Here is a 19,587-nt window from a genome sequence, read left to right on the forward strand (position 1 = left end):
AATTCCTACAAATAAGGACATTCTTCTACATAGTCATGATACAAACATAAACTCAAGAAATTTACAATAACACATTACTATCAACTAATCCATAGACCATATCCAAATTTTTCTAGTTGTCTCAGAAATGCCCTTCATAGCAAAAGAATCCAATCCAGGATCATGCATTGCATTTAGTTGTCATGTTGTCTCTTTAGTATTCTTCTATCTTAGTCTTTCCTTGATTTTCAGCACTGTGACACTTTGGAAGAATACATTTTGTGGAATGTGTTTGAATTGGGACTTATGTGATACTTCCTCAGGTATGTGTCTGTGGCAGGAATATCACAGAAGTGAAGTTGTGTTCTCATTTTTTGTGGGGGGGGGGGTTGCACAATTTTGATTTATCCCCTGACTAGTGATATTAACTTTGATCACTCGATTAAGGTGGTGTTTACCAAGCTTATTTACTGCAAGTTACACTTCTTCCCTTTGTAATTAATATATATTTTGTGGGCAAAGTGTAAATTTTTGTCATCAAATTTTTGCCCTCTAGATTTAGTATCGGTTGTTTCTTGACTGAACTTACTGCTATGATGGTTTCCAAATGTTAATTTTCTTGACATTCTACTGTAAGGTAGAACGTTCTTTTCTCCCTGTTTATTTATTTGTATCAGCATGGACTCATGAATTCCTATGAGTAATGGTTATAATTCATTATTATTTTTATTTACTTTGTTCAAATTGTCCAAAAGTCTGTCCATGGGAGACGTTTCAGGCTGGTTTCTGTTTCTTTTTCACATATTCCCATAATTTTTTAAAGCACTTCCACTAGTAATTTCTTCACCAAAACAGTAAGAGGAGAGAAATAAAAAATAAAATATAAAGTCTCAGTGAAAAAGCAGAAAGCCTTATTAAAGAAACAGAAAATATAAAGAACTAAACGGAGGGACTTCCTTGGTGGCACAGTGGTTAAGAATCTGCCTGCCAATGCAGGGGACATAGGTTTGATCCCTGGTCTGGGAAGATCCCACATGCCACAGAGCAGCTAAGCCCGCACGCCACAACTACTGAGCCTGCGCTCTAGATCCCATGAGCCACAACTACTGAAGCCCATGCATCCTAGAGCCCGCAACAAGAGAAGCTGCCCAATGAGAAGCCCATGCACCACAAGGAAGAGTAGCCACTGCTCGCCTCAACCAGAGAAAGCCCGCGCACAGCAATCAAGACCCAACACAGCCAAAAAATAAATAAATAAATTTATATTTTAAAAAAAAGAACTAAATGGAAATTTTAGAATTGAAAACCATAGTAACTGAAATAAAAAACTCACTGGGTAGGCTTACAGCAGAATGGAGGGGACAGAGTGATCTGTAAGCTAGAACAGTAGAAATTACCCAATCTGAACGAGAAGGAGAAATAGAACAAATAAATGAACAGAGCCTCAAGTACCTATAGGATTATGACAAAAAAAAAGACTACAACTAGAGTAAGAGAAGGAGAGGGGAAAGCAGGCAGGGCCAAGAAGTACTTGAAATAATGGATGAAAACTTGCCAAACTTGGCAGAAGACATAAACCTACACATCCAAGAAGCTGAGCAAATTCCAAACAAGATAAACCTGAAGAAATCTGTAAGACACATCATAAAACTTACGTAAACTTAAAGACAAAGGAAAAATCTTGAAAATAGAGAGAAATAACACCTTATATATGGGGAAAAAACATTCCAATGATAATGGATTTCTTATCAGAAACCATGGAGGCTGGGAGACAGCAGGGTAACATTTTTCAAGTACAGAAAGAGCTCAAAACCTCACATTCTATATCTGGGAAAAATATTCATCAGGAATGAAGGAGAAATCAAGACATTCTTAGATAGAGGAAAACAAAGAGAATTTGTTTCTAGCAGCCTTACCCTAAAAGAATGACTAAAAAAAAAATAATTTTAAATCCAGCAGAACATGTTCAGGACTTTTATGCTGAAAACTACAAAATGCTGATGGGAGAAATCAAGGAAGATATAGGGAAATGGAGAGATGTACTGTGTTCATGGATTAGGAGATTCAACATAGGAAAGATAAATTCTTCCCCAATTGATATACAGGTTTAATGCAGTTCCTCTCAAAATGCCCCTAAGATTCTTTTATTTTTGTTTTTTTGATTGAAATACTGATGTACAATGTTGTTAGTTTTGGGTGTACAGCAAAATGAGATACATATATATATATGTATTCTTTTTTAGATTCTTTTCCATTATAGTTTATTACAAGATATTGTCCTTGTTCCTTATCTGTTTTATATATAGTAGCATCTATCTGTTAATTCTGTTAAGATTTTAATAGATAAGATTATTCTCAAATTAATACAGGAATGCAGGCGAATTAGAATAGCTAAGAAAACTTTGAAAAAGAAAAATAAAGTGGGAAGAATCAGTCTTTAATTTTAAGACTTTATATAGCTGTAGGAATCAAACCTCAGAGCTTGATCCGTAGAGGCATTGACACACTGATCAATGGAATAGAATAGAAAACCCAGAAATATCCACACAAGTACAGCCAGTAGATTTGTGACTAAAGTACAAAAGCAATTCAGTGGAGGAAGAATAGTCTTTTTGACAAATGATTTGGGGAGGGGTGGGGGAAGAACCTTTAACCTAAACCTCACACTAGGATAAAAACAGAAGAAAATTTTCAGGATGTAGGGCTTGGTGAAAGTGCTTAATCATGACACCAGGAGCACAGTCCATAAAAGAAAAAAATTGATAAACTGGACTTTATCCAAATTAAAAAGTTTTTCTGTGTGCAAAACTCTGCTAAAAGGATGAAGAGTCAAGCTCCACAGTGAGGAAAAACATTTGCAAAGCACATATCTGATAAAAGATTATTATCTACAGTGTATGAAGAACTCTCAAAACTGAACCCCCAAAAAAGCAATCCATTAGAAAATAGAGATTTGGGGGGAATTCCCTGGCGGTCCAGTGGTTAGGACTCCATGCTCTCACTGCCGAGGGCCTGGGTTCAATTCCTGGTCTGGGAACTAAAATCCCACAAGCCGCGTGGTGCAGCCCAAAAAAAAAGAGAGATTTTTGCATTCTAAAAAAATTCAAGAAAGAATAGACATGTCACTGAAGAGGATATATGAATGGTAAATAAGCATATAAAAAGATGGTCCATAAGCCATTGAGGAAATGCAGATTAAGACCACCATGAGATATCACTGCATACCTATTAAAACAGCTAAAATAAAAGGTTATGACACTACCAAATGCTGGTGTAGATTTAGAAAAACTGGATTTCTCATACATTGTTTTGAGAATGTCAAATGGTACAGCCATTCTGGAAAATATTTGGAATTTTCTTTAAAACTAAATATATACTTGTCATATGACCAAGGAATCTCACTTCTGTGCATTTATCCCAGAGGAAAAAAAATTATGTCCACATAAAAATATGTACGTGAATGTGCTTTGTATATTATAGTTGAGAGTCAGATATGTCTTTTGCAGATACTTCCTCCCAGGGTAGAGCTTGTGATCCTGTGTACATGCCGTGTATGAATGTTTATAGCAGCTTTATTTGTAATGACCCCAAACTGGAAGCAACGAAAAAGTCCCTTAATTGGTGAATGGTTAGACAAACTATGGTACATCCATACCATGCACTACTCTGTTCAGCAATGAAAAGGAATAAACTGTTGATACACAGAATAACTTGGATGGGTCTTAAGGGCATTATGGTGAGTAAAACATGCCAACCTCAAATGGTCATATACTGTATGATTCCATTTGTATAATCCCAAAATGACAAAATTAGAAAAATGGATGGCAGATGAGTGATTGTCAAGGATTAGGAATAGCCAGAGGGAGAGGAGTGGATATGCCTATAGTGGGGTAGCAGCAGGGAATTCTTTGTGAAAAAATAGTTCTGTATTTTGATTGCAGTGGTGGTTACATGAATCTACACACGTGACAGTAAAATAACATAGAACTTTACATATGCTCTATACCAGTTTCCTGGATTTGTACTGTTGTACGGTACTGTTAGTTATATAAGATGTAACCAGTGGGGAAAACTGGATGAAGAGTACATGAGACCTGTCTCTATAAATTCCTGTGAATTTCTAACTATTTCAAAGTAGAAGGTTAAAAACAAAAGAGAGGGATATTATCATTGCTATATGATTTCAGGGAAACAAATAGTTACTTGACAGTGAGGGGAATGAAGATCTGTGGTCGTAACTTTTGAGCCTGTCTTTATAGCATAGATGGACTTTTCACTAGTTGATATAGGGAGGGAACGGTATTTCAGACAGTTTGAGAGTTAGTAAATATTTATGGAATGACTGCTACTGTACTGTTAATGGTAAGAGATATTAATAACATCCGATTAGTCTGAAGAACATTTTAATTAGTTTAGTGAAGGAGTATATCTTTAGATTTTGTATCTCATGTAGAACTTTGGGATACTTGTTACCTGTATTTTCACACAAATTTATGAAACCTGGGAGTAAGAGAGAGATAGAAAGAGAGAAGACACAAATTACCAATATCAGAAGTGAAACAAAATAGTTCAAAGGATGAATGACAATAAACAAAGCAGCATGTGGTTTTAAATAAAACAAAGCCTGTTTTTCATGGATTTAGTAAATGGAATCAGAGAAAAAGTCACATTCCATTTCTTGAAGTTAGAGAACTCTAATAGTAGCCAAGTATGTCAAGACAAATAATAGGCCTGTGTTAAAGCCATGTTGTCACCTGATCTTCCATGGAATTTTCACACTTTGTAATTCTGTATTTAGATGATTGCTTAATATTTCTGTCTACTATTGAATTGTAAGCATTCTGTGGCTCAGCGTTGTAGACCCAATTCCTATCCTGGTGTCTGGCAGCACTTAGTAAAATACTTGTTGAATGTGTTCATACATGAAATAAATGACTTTGCAAAACTCTTTACATTAGAACAAATAAAAGACAGTTATAGAAGTAAAGAAACAGGATGATAAGATAGACTAGACAGAAAAATTTAGTGTAATGGTAAAACTTTAGTAAAGCTACACAAGATTTAAGTTTTTACAGCTAAGCAATTCAGGATTGGATTTTGTGATGTTGCTGTGTTTACTGAAAAGATGCCGGAGTGTTGGACTGAGCAGTAAACGAGCTATGGCATGGCTGTAGAAAAATAAGATAGCGCAGGTTACGGAAGACACCAGAGCATGAGCCACTTAATACTAGCTGCTTTCTAGTGTGGTAGCTTTCTTAACAAACCACCTCTTAAATGACTGATCCAATTAACTGATGCCCTGAGAATTCTTGCTTGAAACATACTGATGATTCCCCTACAGCATGCTGAATGCTTACCCCTTAGTATGTCTGTGCATATCTGCTGCTGCTGCTGAAGTTGTATCGGTATCAGGAGTCATTTACACGTTTGTGCTCTCAAGCCTTTTCATGCTGGTTTATACTTATTTTAATTACACAATTTAAATAATTATTATATAAATCAAAGGAAAGAGAAGTGATGTTTCTGTGAAAACTTAAGTTGAATGCTTTGAAAAGATCTGATAAAGGGTAATAAGTAAAAAAAAATACTGCTGAATTAGATGAGAACAAGGGAGCTGTAAAATATCAGGGATAAATTAGTCTTTAAAAAAAAAAAGTAAGTAAGAAGGAAAAAGATTCTGTACTCAGATTGCTTCACGTGTCTTTTAAAGCAGTTTTTCAGTCCATGGGTCATGAAATCAACTTAGTAGGTTTAAATCAATTAAAAAAAAAGAAGAAATGTATTAGAACATATCAGAGTACATTACACCTAGGAAGGAGCATTGTTTCATGAAACTTTTCTTGAGTTTTTAATATTTATTTTATACACATACATAAAATGTGAAAATGTGATAAGCTTGAAAAACAAAGCTAAAGAAATTGAAACTGGAAATATTAGAGTGTGTATTTAGGGCATGATTTATCCCAGAAAGAAGAGGAAATTCAAATTAGTGGATCCAAACTTAAAGCAAAGGCTTTAGTCCAACATCAAAAGGTTGGTGAATGAATGTATAGTTTTGTGCTTTGTGTTAAAATGAAATGTTTAAGGTATGTATAAATGTTTTTATATTTAAGTTGACCTTTTTAATTGACCAGCAACTACAGATCTCTGTGTCATGTGGTAAGAGTTTCAGCATATTTTATTGTACTTATTTTCCTCTCATACTTCCGTATTATATACCCCCCACCCCCACTTTCTCTGCTACTTAATAGCTGTGTCACCTAAGAGTCATTCTCTAGGCCTCAGTTTACTTTTTGTGAAATAAGATTATCCTTCAGATCTCTTGTTATTTGGCAGTGCTTAATAGCCAAATTGATAAAGTAAATTCTTTCTTGGTATTTGCCCATCTAAATTTTTAGTAAATGGTAGACATTCCATTTTGGGGTTGTTGTTGTTGTTGTTGTTGTTGTTTTAAGCACTGAAATCCCTGTATTGCAGCCTTAGGGGGCATCATTCACATGCCAGTCAAAATGGCCATCAGTATTAAGTCTACAAATAATAAATGCTGGAGGGGGTATGGAGAAAAAGGAACCCTCCTACACTGTTGGTGGGAGTGTAAATTAGTATAGCCATTATGGGGAAAAGTATGGAGATTCCTTTCAAAACTAAAAATAGGGTTACCGTATGATCCTGCAATCCCATTCCTGGGCATATATCCCAAGAAAACTCTTAACTCAAAAAGGTACATGCACCTCAATGTTCATAGCAGCACTGTTTACAGTAGCCAAGACCTGGAAGCAACCTAAGTGTCCATCAGCAGATGAATAGATAAAGAAGATGTGATATATATACACAGTGGACTATTACTCAGCCATTAAAAAGAATGAAATAATGCCATCTGTAGCAACATGGATGGACCTAGAGATTATCATATTAAGTAAAGTAAATCAGACAAATATCATATATCATTTATATGTGGAAACTTAAAAAATTCTATAGATGAACTTATTTACAAAACAAAAATAGACTCACAGACATAGAAAACAAACTTATGGTTACCAAGGGAGATGGGGGAGGGAGATAAATTGGAAATTTGGGGTTGGCATATACACAGTACTATGTATAAAATAGGTAAAAATCAAGGATGTATAGCACAGGGAACTATAATCAATATCTTGTAATAACCTTTAATGGGAAAGAATCTGAAAAAGATATATATATATATCTGAATTACTTTGCTGTACATCTGAAACACTGTAAATCAACCATACTTCAAAAAAAAGTAAATTTCTTTAAAAAAAGAGTTTATTGGCCTGTTTTCCAATGGAAACAACCATTACCTCACTAATCAACTCCTAAACTAGGTCTTAAAGGAAAGCAATTTAATTGGATTAATTCATGCTGAAGTGTGAATAACAATCCTACAAACTTCCCAGAAATGGTTTTCCTTTTTAAAAAGGGTATTCTTTTTAGGTTAAGTTTTAATCTGATATTTCAGACAGAGGACCAAATGAGGTGAACATTTGAGACTTTGTGGGAAAAGCTCTTTCCCTCTTTCAGATCAGCTGTTCCATGGTTAAGGGACTGTAGAGGAGAAATGGTGGCCATCCCTCTCCCAGTCCAACTGTAGAAGGCCTGGACAACCTTCTAGTATTTAAGCCTGACTTCTAGAATGCACAAAGTACCTAGATCAAGAGTGGCAGGAGGGGAGTTTTCTCACCCCCACCATTATGACCGAGTCAGCTGCCTGGGTAAGGTGAGGCTTCCTGTCACTCTGGATAGCTGCATCTCAGTGCTGCCTCCTTCTTTTGCCCCTCTCCCTCTTCCTGCAGTGAAGATAGTGAGTTGTGCAGCAGAGGGGAAGGAGGTCCCACTTTGCATAGTAACCTGTGTGAGTTAGTGAGCTATAGGCCTGCTGTGCAGAGACCCTGTGGGACTCTTGGCCTGAGGGGGAGGAGGATTATTATACTACTGAAATCCTGCCCTGCAAGGTACCTTCCAGCAAATACTCCTTCGTTGGCTGTGATTGTCTGGCTGTCGCTATAAGTCATCCTTAACTAATGTATGAAAGACCTAATTGGCATAAGAAAGGTAGTTTAGAGGTTTTAACTGCATGCAGTACAAAAAGGTAGATGGTGAGATGCAGAGAGATTCTATGATAAATACAGGCAATAAATGTAAAATTTTATGAAGGCAAAAGAGGAAGGAAAGAAACATTTATTCACGTTCATCATTTCTTCTCATATTTTCCCACCAAGTAGAAGCTGTATAATCCAATACATTCTACCTTAAAAACTCTTTTGAATTTTGTATTCTGTTCCATAATATATTCTTGATTGTTTTACTAAAAAGTATTATGATTCATTATTGAATAAAATCAATGTTCTTAAAGGATGCACCATGTTTATCGTGTGTCTTGATGTCTTCCCTGGCACAACTACCTCATGCTCCAGTCCAGGGTCTAGTCTGAGAAGCACAAGCACATTTATCCTCACAGCAACCTCATGAAAAAGATAGTATCATTTTACAGATGAGAAAAGGAAGGTTCAAAGAGGGAAAGTCTCATGGGTACTACACGTCATTGTTAAATTTCTCCCCCAAACCCTCTCCTTTTATGGATTTTGTGGTTCTGTAAAACATAGAAAAACTAGCAGTATAAATAGAGTGCTGATCTAAAAGTTAAGAAAGGTTTTTGGTTCTGTTCCTAGCATAGTTATTGACTTGCAGGGAAATCTTTTGAAGGTCCCTTATAGAAATGTTGTCTTTCATTTCCTCATATGCATGTTGAATTTAATTTCATCCTTAATGTTGGGAAAAGGTACATACATATTTTTAAAAATCAGACACTTGGCATCCTTGAAGATTAGTTCTAAATAAAAGCAGTCGTTAATGGAATAATACCCTTGAGAACTCTCCTCAAGTCTAGTGCACTCTTCTGTGTATCCATACACCCTTGACTTTTAAACACAAAATTGTTGTCACCAATTATTGGCTTCCTTACTACCCTGAAAGTAAGCTATTTTAGTTTGCTGCTTGATTCAAGCCCCCCATGCCTACCAGTTCCTTAAATGTATAACTTGTCCATAGGTATAATAGTAGCCAAGAGCTCAAATTTTAATGTCAGCAAAATCTGGTTTTAAATCCTGACTCCAGATTATTAGTGTGACATTAGATAAACTACTTCAGCTCTCTGTGCCTCAGTTTCCTTATTTTAAAAGGGGGGTAATAATGCCTATTTCATGGGTTTTTACAAATCTCCTGAATTGTCTATGATGATAACATTGGAATGTTGTCATATGGTAATGCCTAAAAAATTTGGGGTTGATGTTTTACCTTGTAAATTCACTTTAAATAAATATATTCTTCTGTAAGTATTCTAAGTCTATAGATTCATATACATTAAGTGAAATTTACTTGAAAATACTAATTCTACAATTTACATGACCTATTTTTTGATGATTGATATTGTAAATAACAGACTGTCGTACACTTTAGATTGATTCTGATGGGGGAAGAATATTGTATGATATGTGGCATTCAACTAATCTATTTGGTTAATTTGGTAGTATAAAAGGATTTGTAGATAATGAATTTTCATACTCTGGAAGATAATTTTATAGATCCTACACTGCTTCCAGATTTATACTGGTGCCTCGTTTTAAAGTAGGACTTTCACCTGACAGTGTATGTTAATATTCGGAAAATTCTCTATCAGTAGGCTAGCACCATCTTGACAGCCCTATGTTCTGCTTCTACCTTGCTAATTGTTTCCTTGGGATTATTTGGATTGTGTAGAAAGCTTTTTGCAAATCCCCTTATTACTGAAGTCATTGTTGCCAGCAGGAATAAGATTAAAGGTGCTTAAGTCTGTAGAGTTGTTTCTAATTTGTACGTGTCATTTCAGTGGCATTTTAACAGAACTCTGTCTCCTGTCCCTCCCTTCTCCCCCGGTACTATCTCAAGTTAGGTCCAAGAAGCCAGGCCATTGGAAGAAATCTCATTTTATCCTCCTAATTATTATGCTGGCACTCAGGAGATAATTTTTCCCTTCATGCACTGCCAATTAATATGCAAATGGACTGATAAATATTTATGCAATGATTTAAATTATGCAGGGAGTGCTTTCAGTGTATTCTGTAAATGAATTGTTCGTGGACTTCAAAGTACTGGCTGCTGTGCTAACGAGGAGAGATTTGCATAAGGCCCTAATCACGCGCATACTGATAAAGCTTCATTATGGAAACTGCCAGCTGCAATCTTTGTTTCTATTTTATTACAAAAAGAGGAACTTTTCATGCTTCAGTTGCCTTGACAATGTCAGTCCTAGCTGGTAGGAGAGGCTAAAACTCCTGTGAGCAACTGAAGTTTCCTTATTCAGTTGAAGATTGCTATGGTGTAACTGAAGTTGTATTTCGCTTCTCCCCCAATCCACTTTCCACCTCCCACCCTTGTTCTTTTAAGGATATAGTGTAGATTTGTTAGAAATAATAGTACCTTCTTTCCCCTACCCCAAACCGCTACCTGTTTCTTCCTTGCTTTGGACTGTCTGAACCTCTAGAAGATTTCACAGCAATGCTGGACTGCAGTGACTATGTTCTAGGTGGGTACCAGCACGGTTCTTTCTTATAAGCTTTAATATGGAAATAGCATGTGTGGAGTTGACTATGCATAAATGCTTAATCGCATATGCAACCAACTCGGGGGAGGGGGGAGAAGTGGATTGAGCTGGGAAGGAGGAAAGCATTTGCAAAGCACAAGCCTGCTTGAATTTGCAGTAGGTCCCTCCCTACCACTAGCTCTTCTGGTTCAGAGGATATTTTCAGTAAATAGTGTGGATTTAGAGTTCAACTGGAATGGAGGACATTTTTGCTTTTTGGAAATTTCTATTGAGAGCATTTCATGTAGTTCTAAAAACAGTCTAAATCTGAAACAAGGTATAAAGTGTACCTAAATAATATGTACATATTAATTTAAAAAGTTTTGCATACCGAATGTGAATGTCTTTTCTAAAAAATGCCTAGTGAAAAATAAGATGGAGCCATAGTGCATAGTTATTCCCATAAATGCTAATGCAGAAGGTAATTGGAATGGTTACTGCAATAGGACTGTTGATCAATTTCCAGATTTTAGAAACTGTTAACTGTTTTCAAATTTTGGCTAATACTAGCCTTTTTTATTTTTAAAAAATCAACTTCTGTTCTTCAGGAAATAATTTTTAAGTGCTGGAAAGCCTGTTTTTAGAGTTTTTCCTATAGAACAACAAGATTTGGGGAGGGGGATGTGTGGCTTGAATATATAAACTCTCTTTGGTGATTAAGATTTAAAATAGATTGAGGCACTTTGTTTTTTAGACTTATTGTGACCATGGTGGCCATATTTTGTGTTGAGTTTTTTCTGTTTGTATGCAAAATTGTTGAAACCTCTTTGGGTTACTCTAGTCACCTCTCCAGGTGATGATAAGAACTCCAGGTCTCTGATATCTTAGTTTTAAAACCTCTACAAATGATTTTTTTTCCTGTAGGTAATTTTTCCTGCTTGAAAAATTGAGGCTGCCCCCCATCACCATCACAGTAGTTCCGGATAAAATAAAATGATAGTTCTGAAAATGTTTGAATTTTTAGCTGGAAGGCATGGCCTAAACCCAGGGTAGTACTAATACTTGTACAGCATGATAAAAATAACTATTTAAAGGGTGAATGACTAAAATAACAAACTGATGTCAAGAATTCAATCCAAGAGCAACCTGTAGACTGTGTATTAGACTCATACAGTCAGTTCAGTGTGCCCAGAGGGAAAAAACAAACTTCACATATCAAAAAAAGAACTTACTTGTATTTACTCTTTTACATCTACTAAGTTGGGAACTCAAGAAAGGAAAGGAAAGTACCTTTCTGAAATATTTTAGCATTATATTTTAGAATTAGACATTATATCTGTAATTTTCAGTTCACAGTAAATATCATTTAAACATTCTTCCATTCCATTCCAGTGTACAACATTCATAGTTGTTCAGTTAATCAGGATTTATTTATTTTTGTGTATGTGTATTAAACTCTTGACAGTTTGATAGAAAATGCATAGAAGATTCACATAGAATACCTGTGACATAATTTTTAATTTTTAGATGTGGAAATCAGGATATGAGTTGTGCAGGTCATGACTTGTTGAGAATTATGCCTACAGCTTTGTTTTTATGGTATGTGGAAAACATTGTTACCCTTCTGATGAATGTTAACTGCTTCATCATTTTTTCCCATTTTCTTTTAAAATACACTCTAAAGGAAGCATTGAGCAGCATGTATGCTTAATGGTGTATTCTATTACATTTGTTGTGGGTTTTGTTGACTTTCATAAGATTTTGGTTAAGTCATTCAGAAAGCTGATGTTTACTAAGCTGTACACCTGTTCCTTTCAAACCTTAGTATGCTTTCAGATGATATTTAAATTTTTCTGTAGGGGGAAGGAAGTTATAGAACTACCCTCATTTATGACCACAGACATACAAATTTGAACCCTTTGAACATGTGAAGAACAAAACAAATATATGATAGAACTGCTTAAGCCCATAAGGCAAGCATTTGTTTCAAAAACTATTTAAAAAGCTATTACACAGCTTCCAGGTTGGAAATGAAATTTATGAGAGAAGGATTCTTGATCTTTCTCATCAGTTATGCATGTGGATAAAGTAAACATGGACAACACGGTTGGGACTACTAATGATTGTTTTGATTTTCTAGTTAAACATTTAAGCAGATGACAAAATGGGCTGTTCAGTCAAAAAATTGAATATAATATATAGTTTAAGTATTATTCTCTGCTAATAATTATAGTTAAATGGTTCTTAACCCATTGAGAGAAAAGGTAGAGCTTGCTTGATGGTAAACTTCTTTGACTATAAATATGCTAAGTTTGAGTTCACAGGAGAAGTAGAATAAGATACATATTAAATGTATAGTTTTTACCCTTTAGGAGAGGTAGAAGAAAAGCAGACTTGTTCTTGTCTTTCCTCTTGCATATCTTCTAGGATACTTAATATTGCTTGATGAAAATGTATTACTATGAAAGCATTCATTTAGGATATCAAGGCAGTATAATTTTTAACTGGGTGTGGTTGTGATTTAATTTTGCAGTTATTAGATGTATCTGTTATGCCTTGTAGGCCAGCTTCTTGTACTGGTTTATGATTGAGGTTTGAATTTGATATATTCTCACTTTGACGCATGTTTAATTTGTTTTGGGGCCGGGGGTGGGGAGTAAATATGGAGATATTTTTCTTAGACATGTTTTCATTTTATTCTGTTAGGTTGAGGTATTGTCCAGTCTGTAATCAAGGTTACCAGTAGATTATTTAGGTTACAATTAATGAATATCTTTACTTATGAAAAAAGAAACTTTATTTGGGAATAACATTTTACTTTGTGAGGTACTTCTCTCCTCCCTGCCCCAACTTTGTTTATTTAATATACTTTATGCTTCATATTATAAAACATTTTTCCTCTTTTTTATATTATACTCTATTATAATTTTTTTTGCAGGTTAGATTTCTGTTATTTCTCTTGGAAGAATCTTAAGGTTCTTTAGAAAGACAATTTATTTGTGGATCACTTCAGAGTTAAAGGAATCCTGAATTTCTTTCAGATAAAATTTTGTTATAGTTTGCAATGTTTTAATGTTGATACCATCTCTCCTTGAACTGTAGGACTGTAACAATAGTCAATATTCTTGACCTTTTCCTTTGCCACAATTTTGCCTCCCTAACCACATCCCCAATATTTTCAAAACCTATTCTCTTCTGATTTATTGCAGACTCAAGAATGAACAATCCGTCAGAAACCAGTAAACCATCTATGGAGAGTGGAGATGGCAACACAGGTACAAGATCGTTCTCAGATCCAGCTTTTTAATTAGATGTAATAGAGCTAAAAGAAGAAACTTCCCATTTAACTGTGACTTGTATTCGGTGAATAAAGACCAATTTGAGTATTGAGTTGTCAAATATTAGCTAGTATTTGCAGGAACTGAGATTGTATTGACTTAAGATTATCTAACTTCTTCTGCAGATTGTTTCATCTTTTGCTGCCATATATCAGAGAAACTACAGAGTAGTTGAGAGACTAGTCCTTTGGGTCAGTTAGTTCTGGGAATGACTTACTAGCCACTTACTAAGCTGTGTAACTTCAGGCAGTTTCCCCAGTCTTTTTGAAAAAGACTTAATTTGTTCACCTATAAAATGGGGATAATAAATTTCATAAGTCATTGTGAGTATTAAAGGAAATGTGTTAAGCATGGTGCCAGCTATGCAGCCATTCAAAAAAGTTGAATGGCTATAACAAAAAAGTTGCCCTTGTTATAGGTGTTAATCAAAATGGGAAATCTTATCCACATTCAGTATAAATTGTATTGAAGTAATGGTATTGTGAGTAGATAAAAACACACACCTGTTTCTAATACATCCTTTTATTTCGTAATTTTTTAAAAAAAATTTACACTTGATTAAACCCTGTATAAAGAGAAAATTAATACCATAAAAATGAGGAAACTGAGGCCCCCATGGGAGGAAGGTGAGTCTGTAAAGGATAGATTGTCTCCACAGCCCATACTCGACATTTGACTCTGTATCTTTATCAACCATTTAAGAAGGGAATTATGGGCAGGGATACCCAGAAAGTAATAGTTTCACTAGGTTTTTACTAGCAGAGAGTGTTGCCTCTTTGACTCGTGATTTTTAAAATGCCTAACTATGAGAGATAGTAAAAATGAGAGTCACTCTTGGAGACTGTCTTTGTTTTCCACCCCTACTGGCCATAACACCTTTTAATTTGAAGTAAATGAGTTGAACCAATACAGCAGCTTCCTGCCTACATATCTTTCGTTTAAAATTTTTTGGTACCTGGAGATATTCGTTAATCTTTAAAGCATACCTGCCTCTTTATGTGAAACTGAGCAGTGGGGCTTCCTGCTGTATTTAACATGTCTCTCAAGTTACTCCAACTGAGGCTAGCCAGGTAGGCTGCTGTAAATACATCCCGCGAAGGGGAGGGGCAGCATTCTGTTCTGTCTGAAGTGTCAGCCAGTCTCCTTTCTGTCCCCTGTTTGGGCTCCGCCTTGCATTTTTTTGTAGCAGCAGTCCCTCTGCCAGTATTGTAGCCATCTAGCTTAGGTGTGGGACTTGTTTGCAGAGAGAAATAGGGTAGCTGATCCCATTAAGACACTAGAAGAGAGTGAGCAGGACATCCATGCCTAAAGAATTCAGATTCAAAGAAGAGGCATGTATTTCTAAGGGAAGAGAAACAGACTCAGAATGATTGGAGAACACTGAAAAAACACTGTATCGGATTCCTTGGGAATCCATTACTATAATAGAAGTTTCAGTAGCTACCATTTATTGAGCACCACATTTAATAAAACCCTGATGACATGTTTTTTAAAATCTTAAGCACTGTATGCATTACCTGAGTTTTGAGTTCTTATGGCAGCCCTGAAAGTTAGGTATTATTTCAAGGAATAGGAAATTGAGGCACAAAACCAGCCGGGAAATAAAGGCAGGATTAGGATTTACACCCTGCATATGGTTTACACCCTGCATATGGTTTCTCCCATGAACTGTAATAAAATAAAACTGAAAATTTAAGCAAAGCTTTGTATATATATATTTGGGTCTAAAACCATTTATAGAGCTATGTAAGATAAATTCTAGCTGGAACACTTGCTGAAACAGTCCCATGAATTTCTTGCCCTGTTTTAATGTGGATTGCATGGCAGACTCATTCACCATAGAGCTAAGCAGTATGAATTTAGATATTTTACTTTTTAATGTCTCTAAGACTCTGATTTTGTGGCTGAAAGCTAGTGCTTTCTTAGACTTTTTTATTTCCACCAGCAGCAGTGGTAGTTGATTTTACAAATAGGGAAAATCTTTATTCCTTTTTCACAAGAATTACTGCTAATGAAATAAGAGAAATTGGATCAAACATGAGATGATCAGCCATCCTAACTCTGGAGCGTGGTGACTCACTTTCTGTATGTTGACTGAAGCATTTGTTGCCTTTATAAAATTACACATTACTTCCATATTATGGGCTTTTACATTCACTTGAGGATAACCTTGAATGTCTAGTTTCTCAAATGTTAAGGGTCTGTCACTGTGTTCTTAGCATTTCCCACTGATGTCAGTTGGTTAGCTTAGGAAAGTAAAAATACATTTGAGTTCCAGTTTGCATACTAAGTACCATGTCTGATACATTAGATGTAAAATTACAGTCTACTGGGACTTCCCTGGTGGTCCAGTGGTTAAGACTATGCGCTACCACTGCAGGGGGCGAGGGTTCAATCCCTGGTTGGGGAATAAAGATCCCGCATGCCATTCAGCGCAGTCAAAAAATAATAAAACAAAATAAAATTACAGTTTATTCAGATAATTACTTGCTTATAAATGGATTTTTATTTTAAAATATAACTAACAAACCTGCAGATTGCTTAACTGTAAAGAATATATGGGTTCTTAGTTTTTGTTGGTTTATGAGTAACAAGAAAACTTTTCAATGGAAAGAACACTAGCATTATAATAAAACCAACGTTTCACATTTTCTGGATTCAGAATACTTTCGTGTAGACTACAACAATTTTAAACATTTCAGGAAAAAATAATTTTTGATTTTGTGACATTTTAAGAGAATGGTATTATAAAATTAAGATTGTATTTGATACGTTACTTCTTTGCCTTTCTCCAACCAGAGTGATTTATTTAGGTTGAGCAGCTAAATCTGACAATGCGCTTTTGTCAAACAGCCCTTATATGTTCACAGAAAATCTGTTGCTTAGGTTTATTCATTTATTTAAGTCTGTGCCTGTCCTATATGTAAAATACTATACTTGGTGTTATTAAAAGATGTTATGCAAATAAATGAGATACACTCAGTCTTTGAAGAGTTAGCAATCCGTTAGAGATGAGACAGATACGCAGGTGACGGATTCAGGATAATTCAAGAGGAGGTAATTCAAGAAGAGGTATAGGAAAGTACCATAGTAGTATTTCTTTGAGGAAATTTGAGTATGTTCATAGGCCAGGTGGAAGGAACCACCAGAGAGAAAGGAATTAAAGAAAAACAACTGATGGAACTGAGGTAGGGGAAGGAGTTAGGATCAAAAGTACAGAATGGAGGGTTAACTTTGAAAATGGAAAAAGATATACCCTTTTTTTATATTGGGGAGAAGAAGCTAAGATCAAACAGTGACAGAAAATTGAGGTGGAAAGGAGAAGGAAAATGAGGAATAATTCATGTCAGATTGTTCCATTTTTCTTATTTCTCTTTTAAGTAGTTGAGTCGGTCATCGGAGGGGAAGGCAAAGATAATAGTAATAATAATAGCAGCAGTTACCATTTGTTGAATTCTTACTATATGTGCACGGCTAGCTGCTTTATTATATACACTTCATAATTGTTAAAATACTCTTATAAGGTAAATAGTATTATGCCTATTTTACAGATAAGGGAAATAAATTCAGAACTATTTAGTAATTTGTGATTGAAAAGACTGTGAGCCTTTCATTACCTTTCTTTCTTTTTTCTTTTTTTTAATTGGAGTATAGTTGCTTTACAATATTGTCTTAGTTTCTGCTGTACAATGAAACGAATCAGCTATATGTATACATATATCCCCTCCCTCTCATTATCTCATACTACCTCAAAGATTTTGAATGAAATGGATTTGGGGGTAGGAGTAGAGTGAATGAGTTTTGACATAGTTACCTTTAAGGAATTGATTAAAATAAATAAAAAGGAGTAATAAGCTTCTTGTGGGTCAGCTCAAATTAAAGAAAACAGATGTGTATCTTATGTCTCTGAATTTGCCTATTCTAGATACTTTATATTAAGTGGAATCATACAATATTTGTTCTTTTGTGTCTGACTTAGTTCGCTTAGCATATTTTCAAGTTTATCTATGTTACGCAATCTACAGATGAATAATACTCCATTGTATGTTTGTACCACATTTTGTTTACCCATTCATCTGTTTATAGACACTTGGGTTGTTTCCACCTTTTAGCCATTGTGAATTAATGCTGCATTGAACATTGGCACACAGTTCTTTGGGGTATATAACTAATAGTGAAATTGCTAGGTAAAACAACACAAATTTAGTATCTTACAGCTCTGGAGTTCAGAAGTCCTAAAATTAGGGTTTGGAAGGGCTGCATTCCTTCTGGAGGCTCTGTGGAGAGAATTCATTTCCTTCCCTTTTCTAGCTTCTATAGGCTACCTACATTCCTTGGTTTATGGCCTCTTCCTCCATCTTCAAAGCCAGAAATAAAGTGTCTTTAAGTCTGTCTGTCTGTCTGTCTTCCCCTCTCTGTCTCTCTCTCTTTTCTGTCTCTCTCTCTCTCTGTCTCTCTCTCTCTGACCCCTGCTTCCATCATCACATCTTCTCTGACTCTCCTGCCTCCCTCTTTCTCTTATAAAGACCATTTTGTGATTACACTGGGTCCACCCAGATAATCGAGGATAAATTCCCCCCATCTCAGGACCCTTGACTTGATCCGATCTGCAGAATCTTTTTTACCATGTAAGGTAACTATTCACAGCATCTGAGATTAAGATGTGGACGTCTTTGAGTTGGGTGTTCTGCCTGCCACGGTACTTTATCCTAAATTAAATCTGACCAACTGTATTATAGATGACAATTGGAAAAGTAAAGCCGCTGTATAAAGTTTTATAAACATCGGTAGGAAAAACCAAAGCATTTTCTTTAATGTAAAAAATATTAGACAAATTTTAAAGGCTTGCTCACTTTTTAATCAAAGGGCGGACTTCTTTCATCAGTATTCCTGACAGATGGTCATCTACCCTGTGCTTGGACTCATCCATTGTTAGGGAATAGTTAATTTTTAATGCACCGTATTCTGTTGTTGTACAACTCTGTTATCTATACTTTTTTGAATTCTGCCCTTACCAGTAACACAGATTAAAATGATTTTCCTCATCTTTTAAAAATGAAAGCTCTTCTGGAAGTCATTGCCCTATTCTACGTCTTCTTCATTTATTTGACATTTATTATAAAGTGACTTATTATAAAGTAATATATTATAAAATATTACAATTCATTATAAAGTAATAATTTAATATAATAGTGGCTGTCATTCATTAAGTATTTACTAGATGTGTTAAACACTTACATAGATTGTCTCATTTAATCCTTATAACAACCATATGAGGCATTATTTTTTTCTCTTTATAGATCAGGGATTGAGGCTTAGATGTTTTTAGTCCCTTGACAAAAGTCACACATATCTATAAACACATATCTATAAAAGTGAGCAGAGCCATCCTCTTATCCTTTGAGCTATGTTGTTCCTTTTGTTTTGTCTCCACTGTGCAAGACACTGTACTATACTCAGTAGGATCACTAAAGTTGAATAAAATATTAATTTGTTCTCAGGAAATTTATCTTACATATATGGAAATGTAATAGAATATTCATAAGAATTATAAGAATATTCATAAGAATGTCTCATAGACATGAGTCTATGAGAATTCAGTGTAGGGAGAAATCATTTCTAGCTGGGAGGATGAGGGAAGGCTTTGAAGAAGGTGGGACTTAAACTGGACCTTGAAGCTGGGTAGGATCTAAA

At 35.3% G+C, this 19,587-nt stretch overlaps 1 protein-coding gene across 5 annotated transcripts in view; it reads left to right on the top strand.

Annotated features, from left to right (window-relative positions):
• The window catches only part of POU2F1 (POU class 2 homeobox 1), a 184,863-nt gene that overhangs the window by 80,439 nt on the left and 84,837 nt on the right, over positions 1-19,587 (top strand). For all 5 annotated transcript variants that reach the window (XM_067728526.1, XM_067728530.1, XM_067728527.1 and 2 more), the window contains one exon: positions 13,765-13,830. In XM_067728526.1, coding sequence (XP_067584627.1) covers positions 13,765-13,830 — 66 coding nt within the window. The remainder of the gene's footprint in view (positions 1-13,764; positions 13,831-19,587) is intronic.

The sequence above is a fragment of the Pseudorca crassidens genome, chromosome 2 (genome assembly GCF_039906515.1).
Source record: "Pseudorca crassidens isolate mPseCra1 chromosome 2, mPseCra1.hap1, whole genome shotgun sequence".
NCBI classification, from domain to species: domain Eukaryota; kingdom Metazoa; phylum Chordata; class Mammalia; order Artiodactyla; family Delphinidae; genus Pseudorca; species Pseudorca crassidens.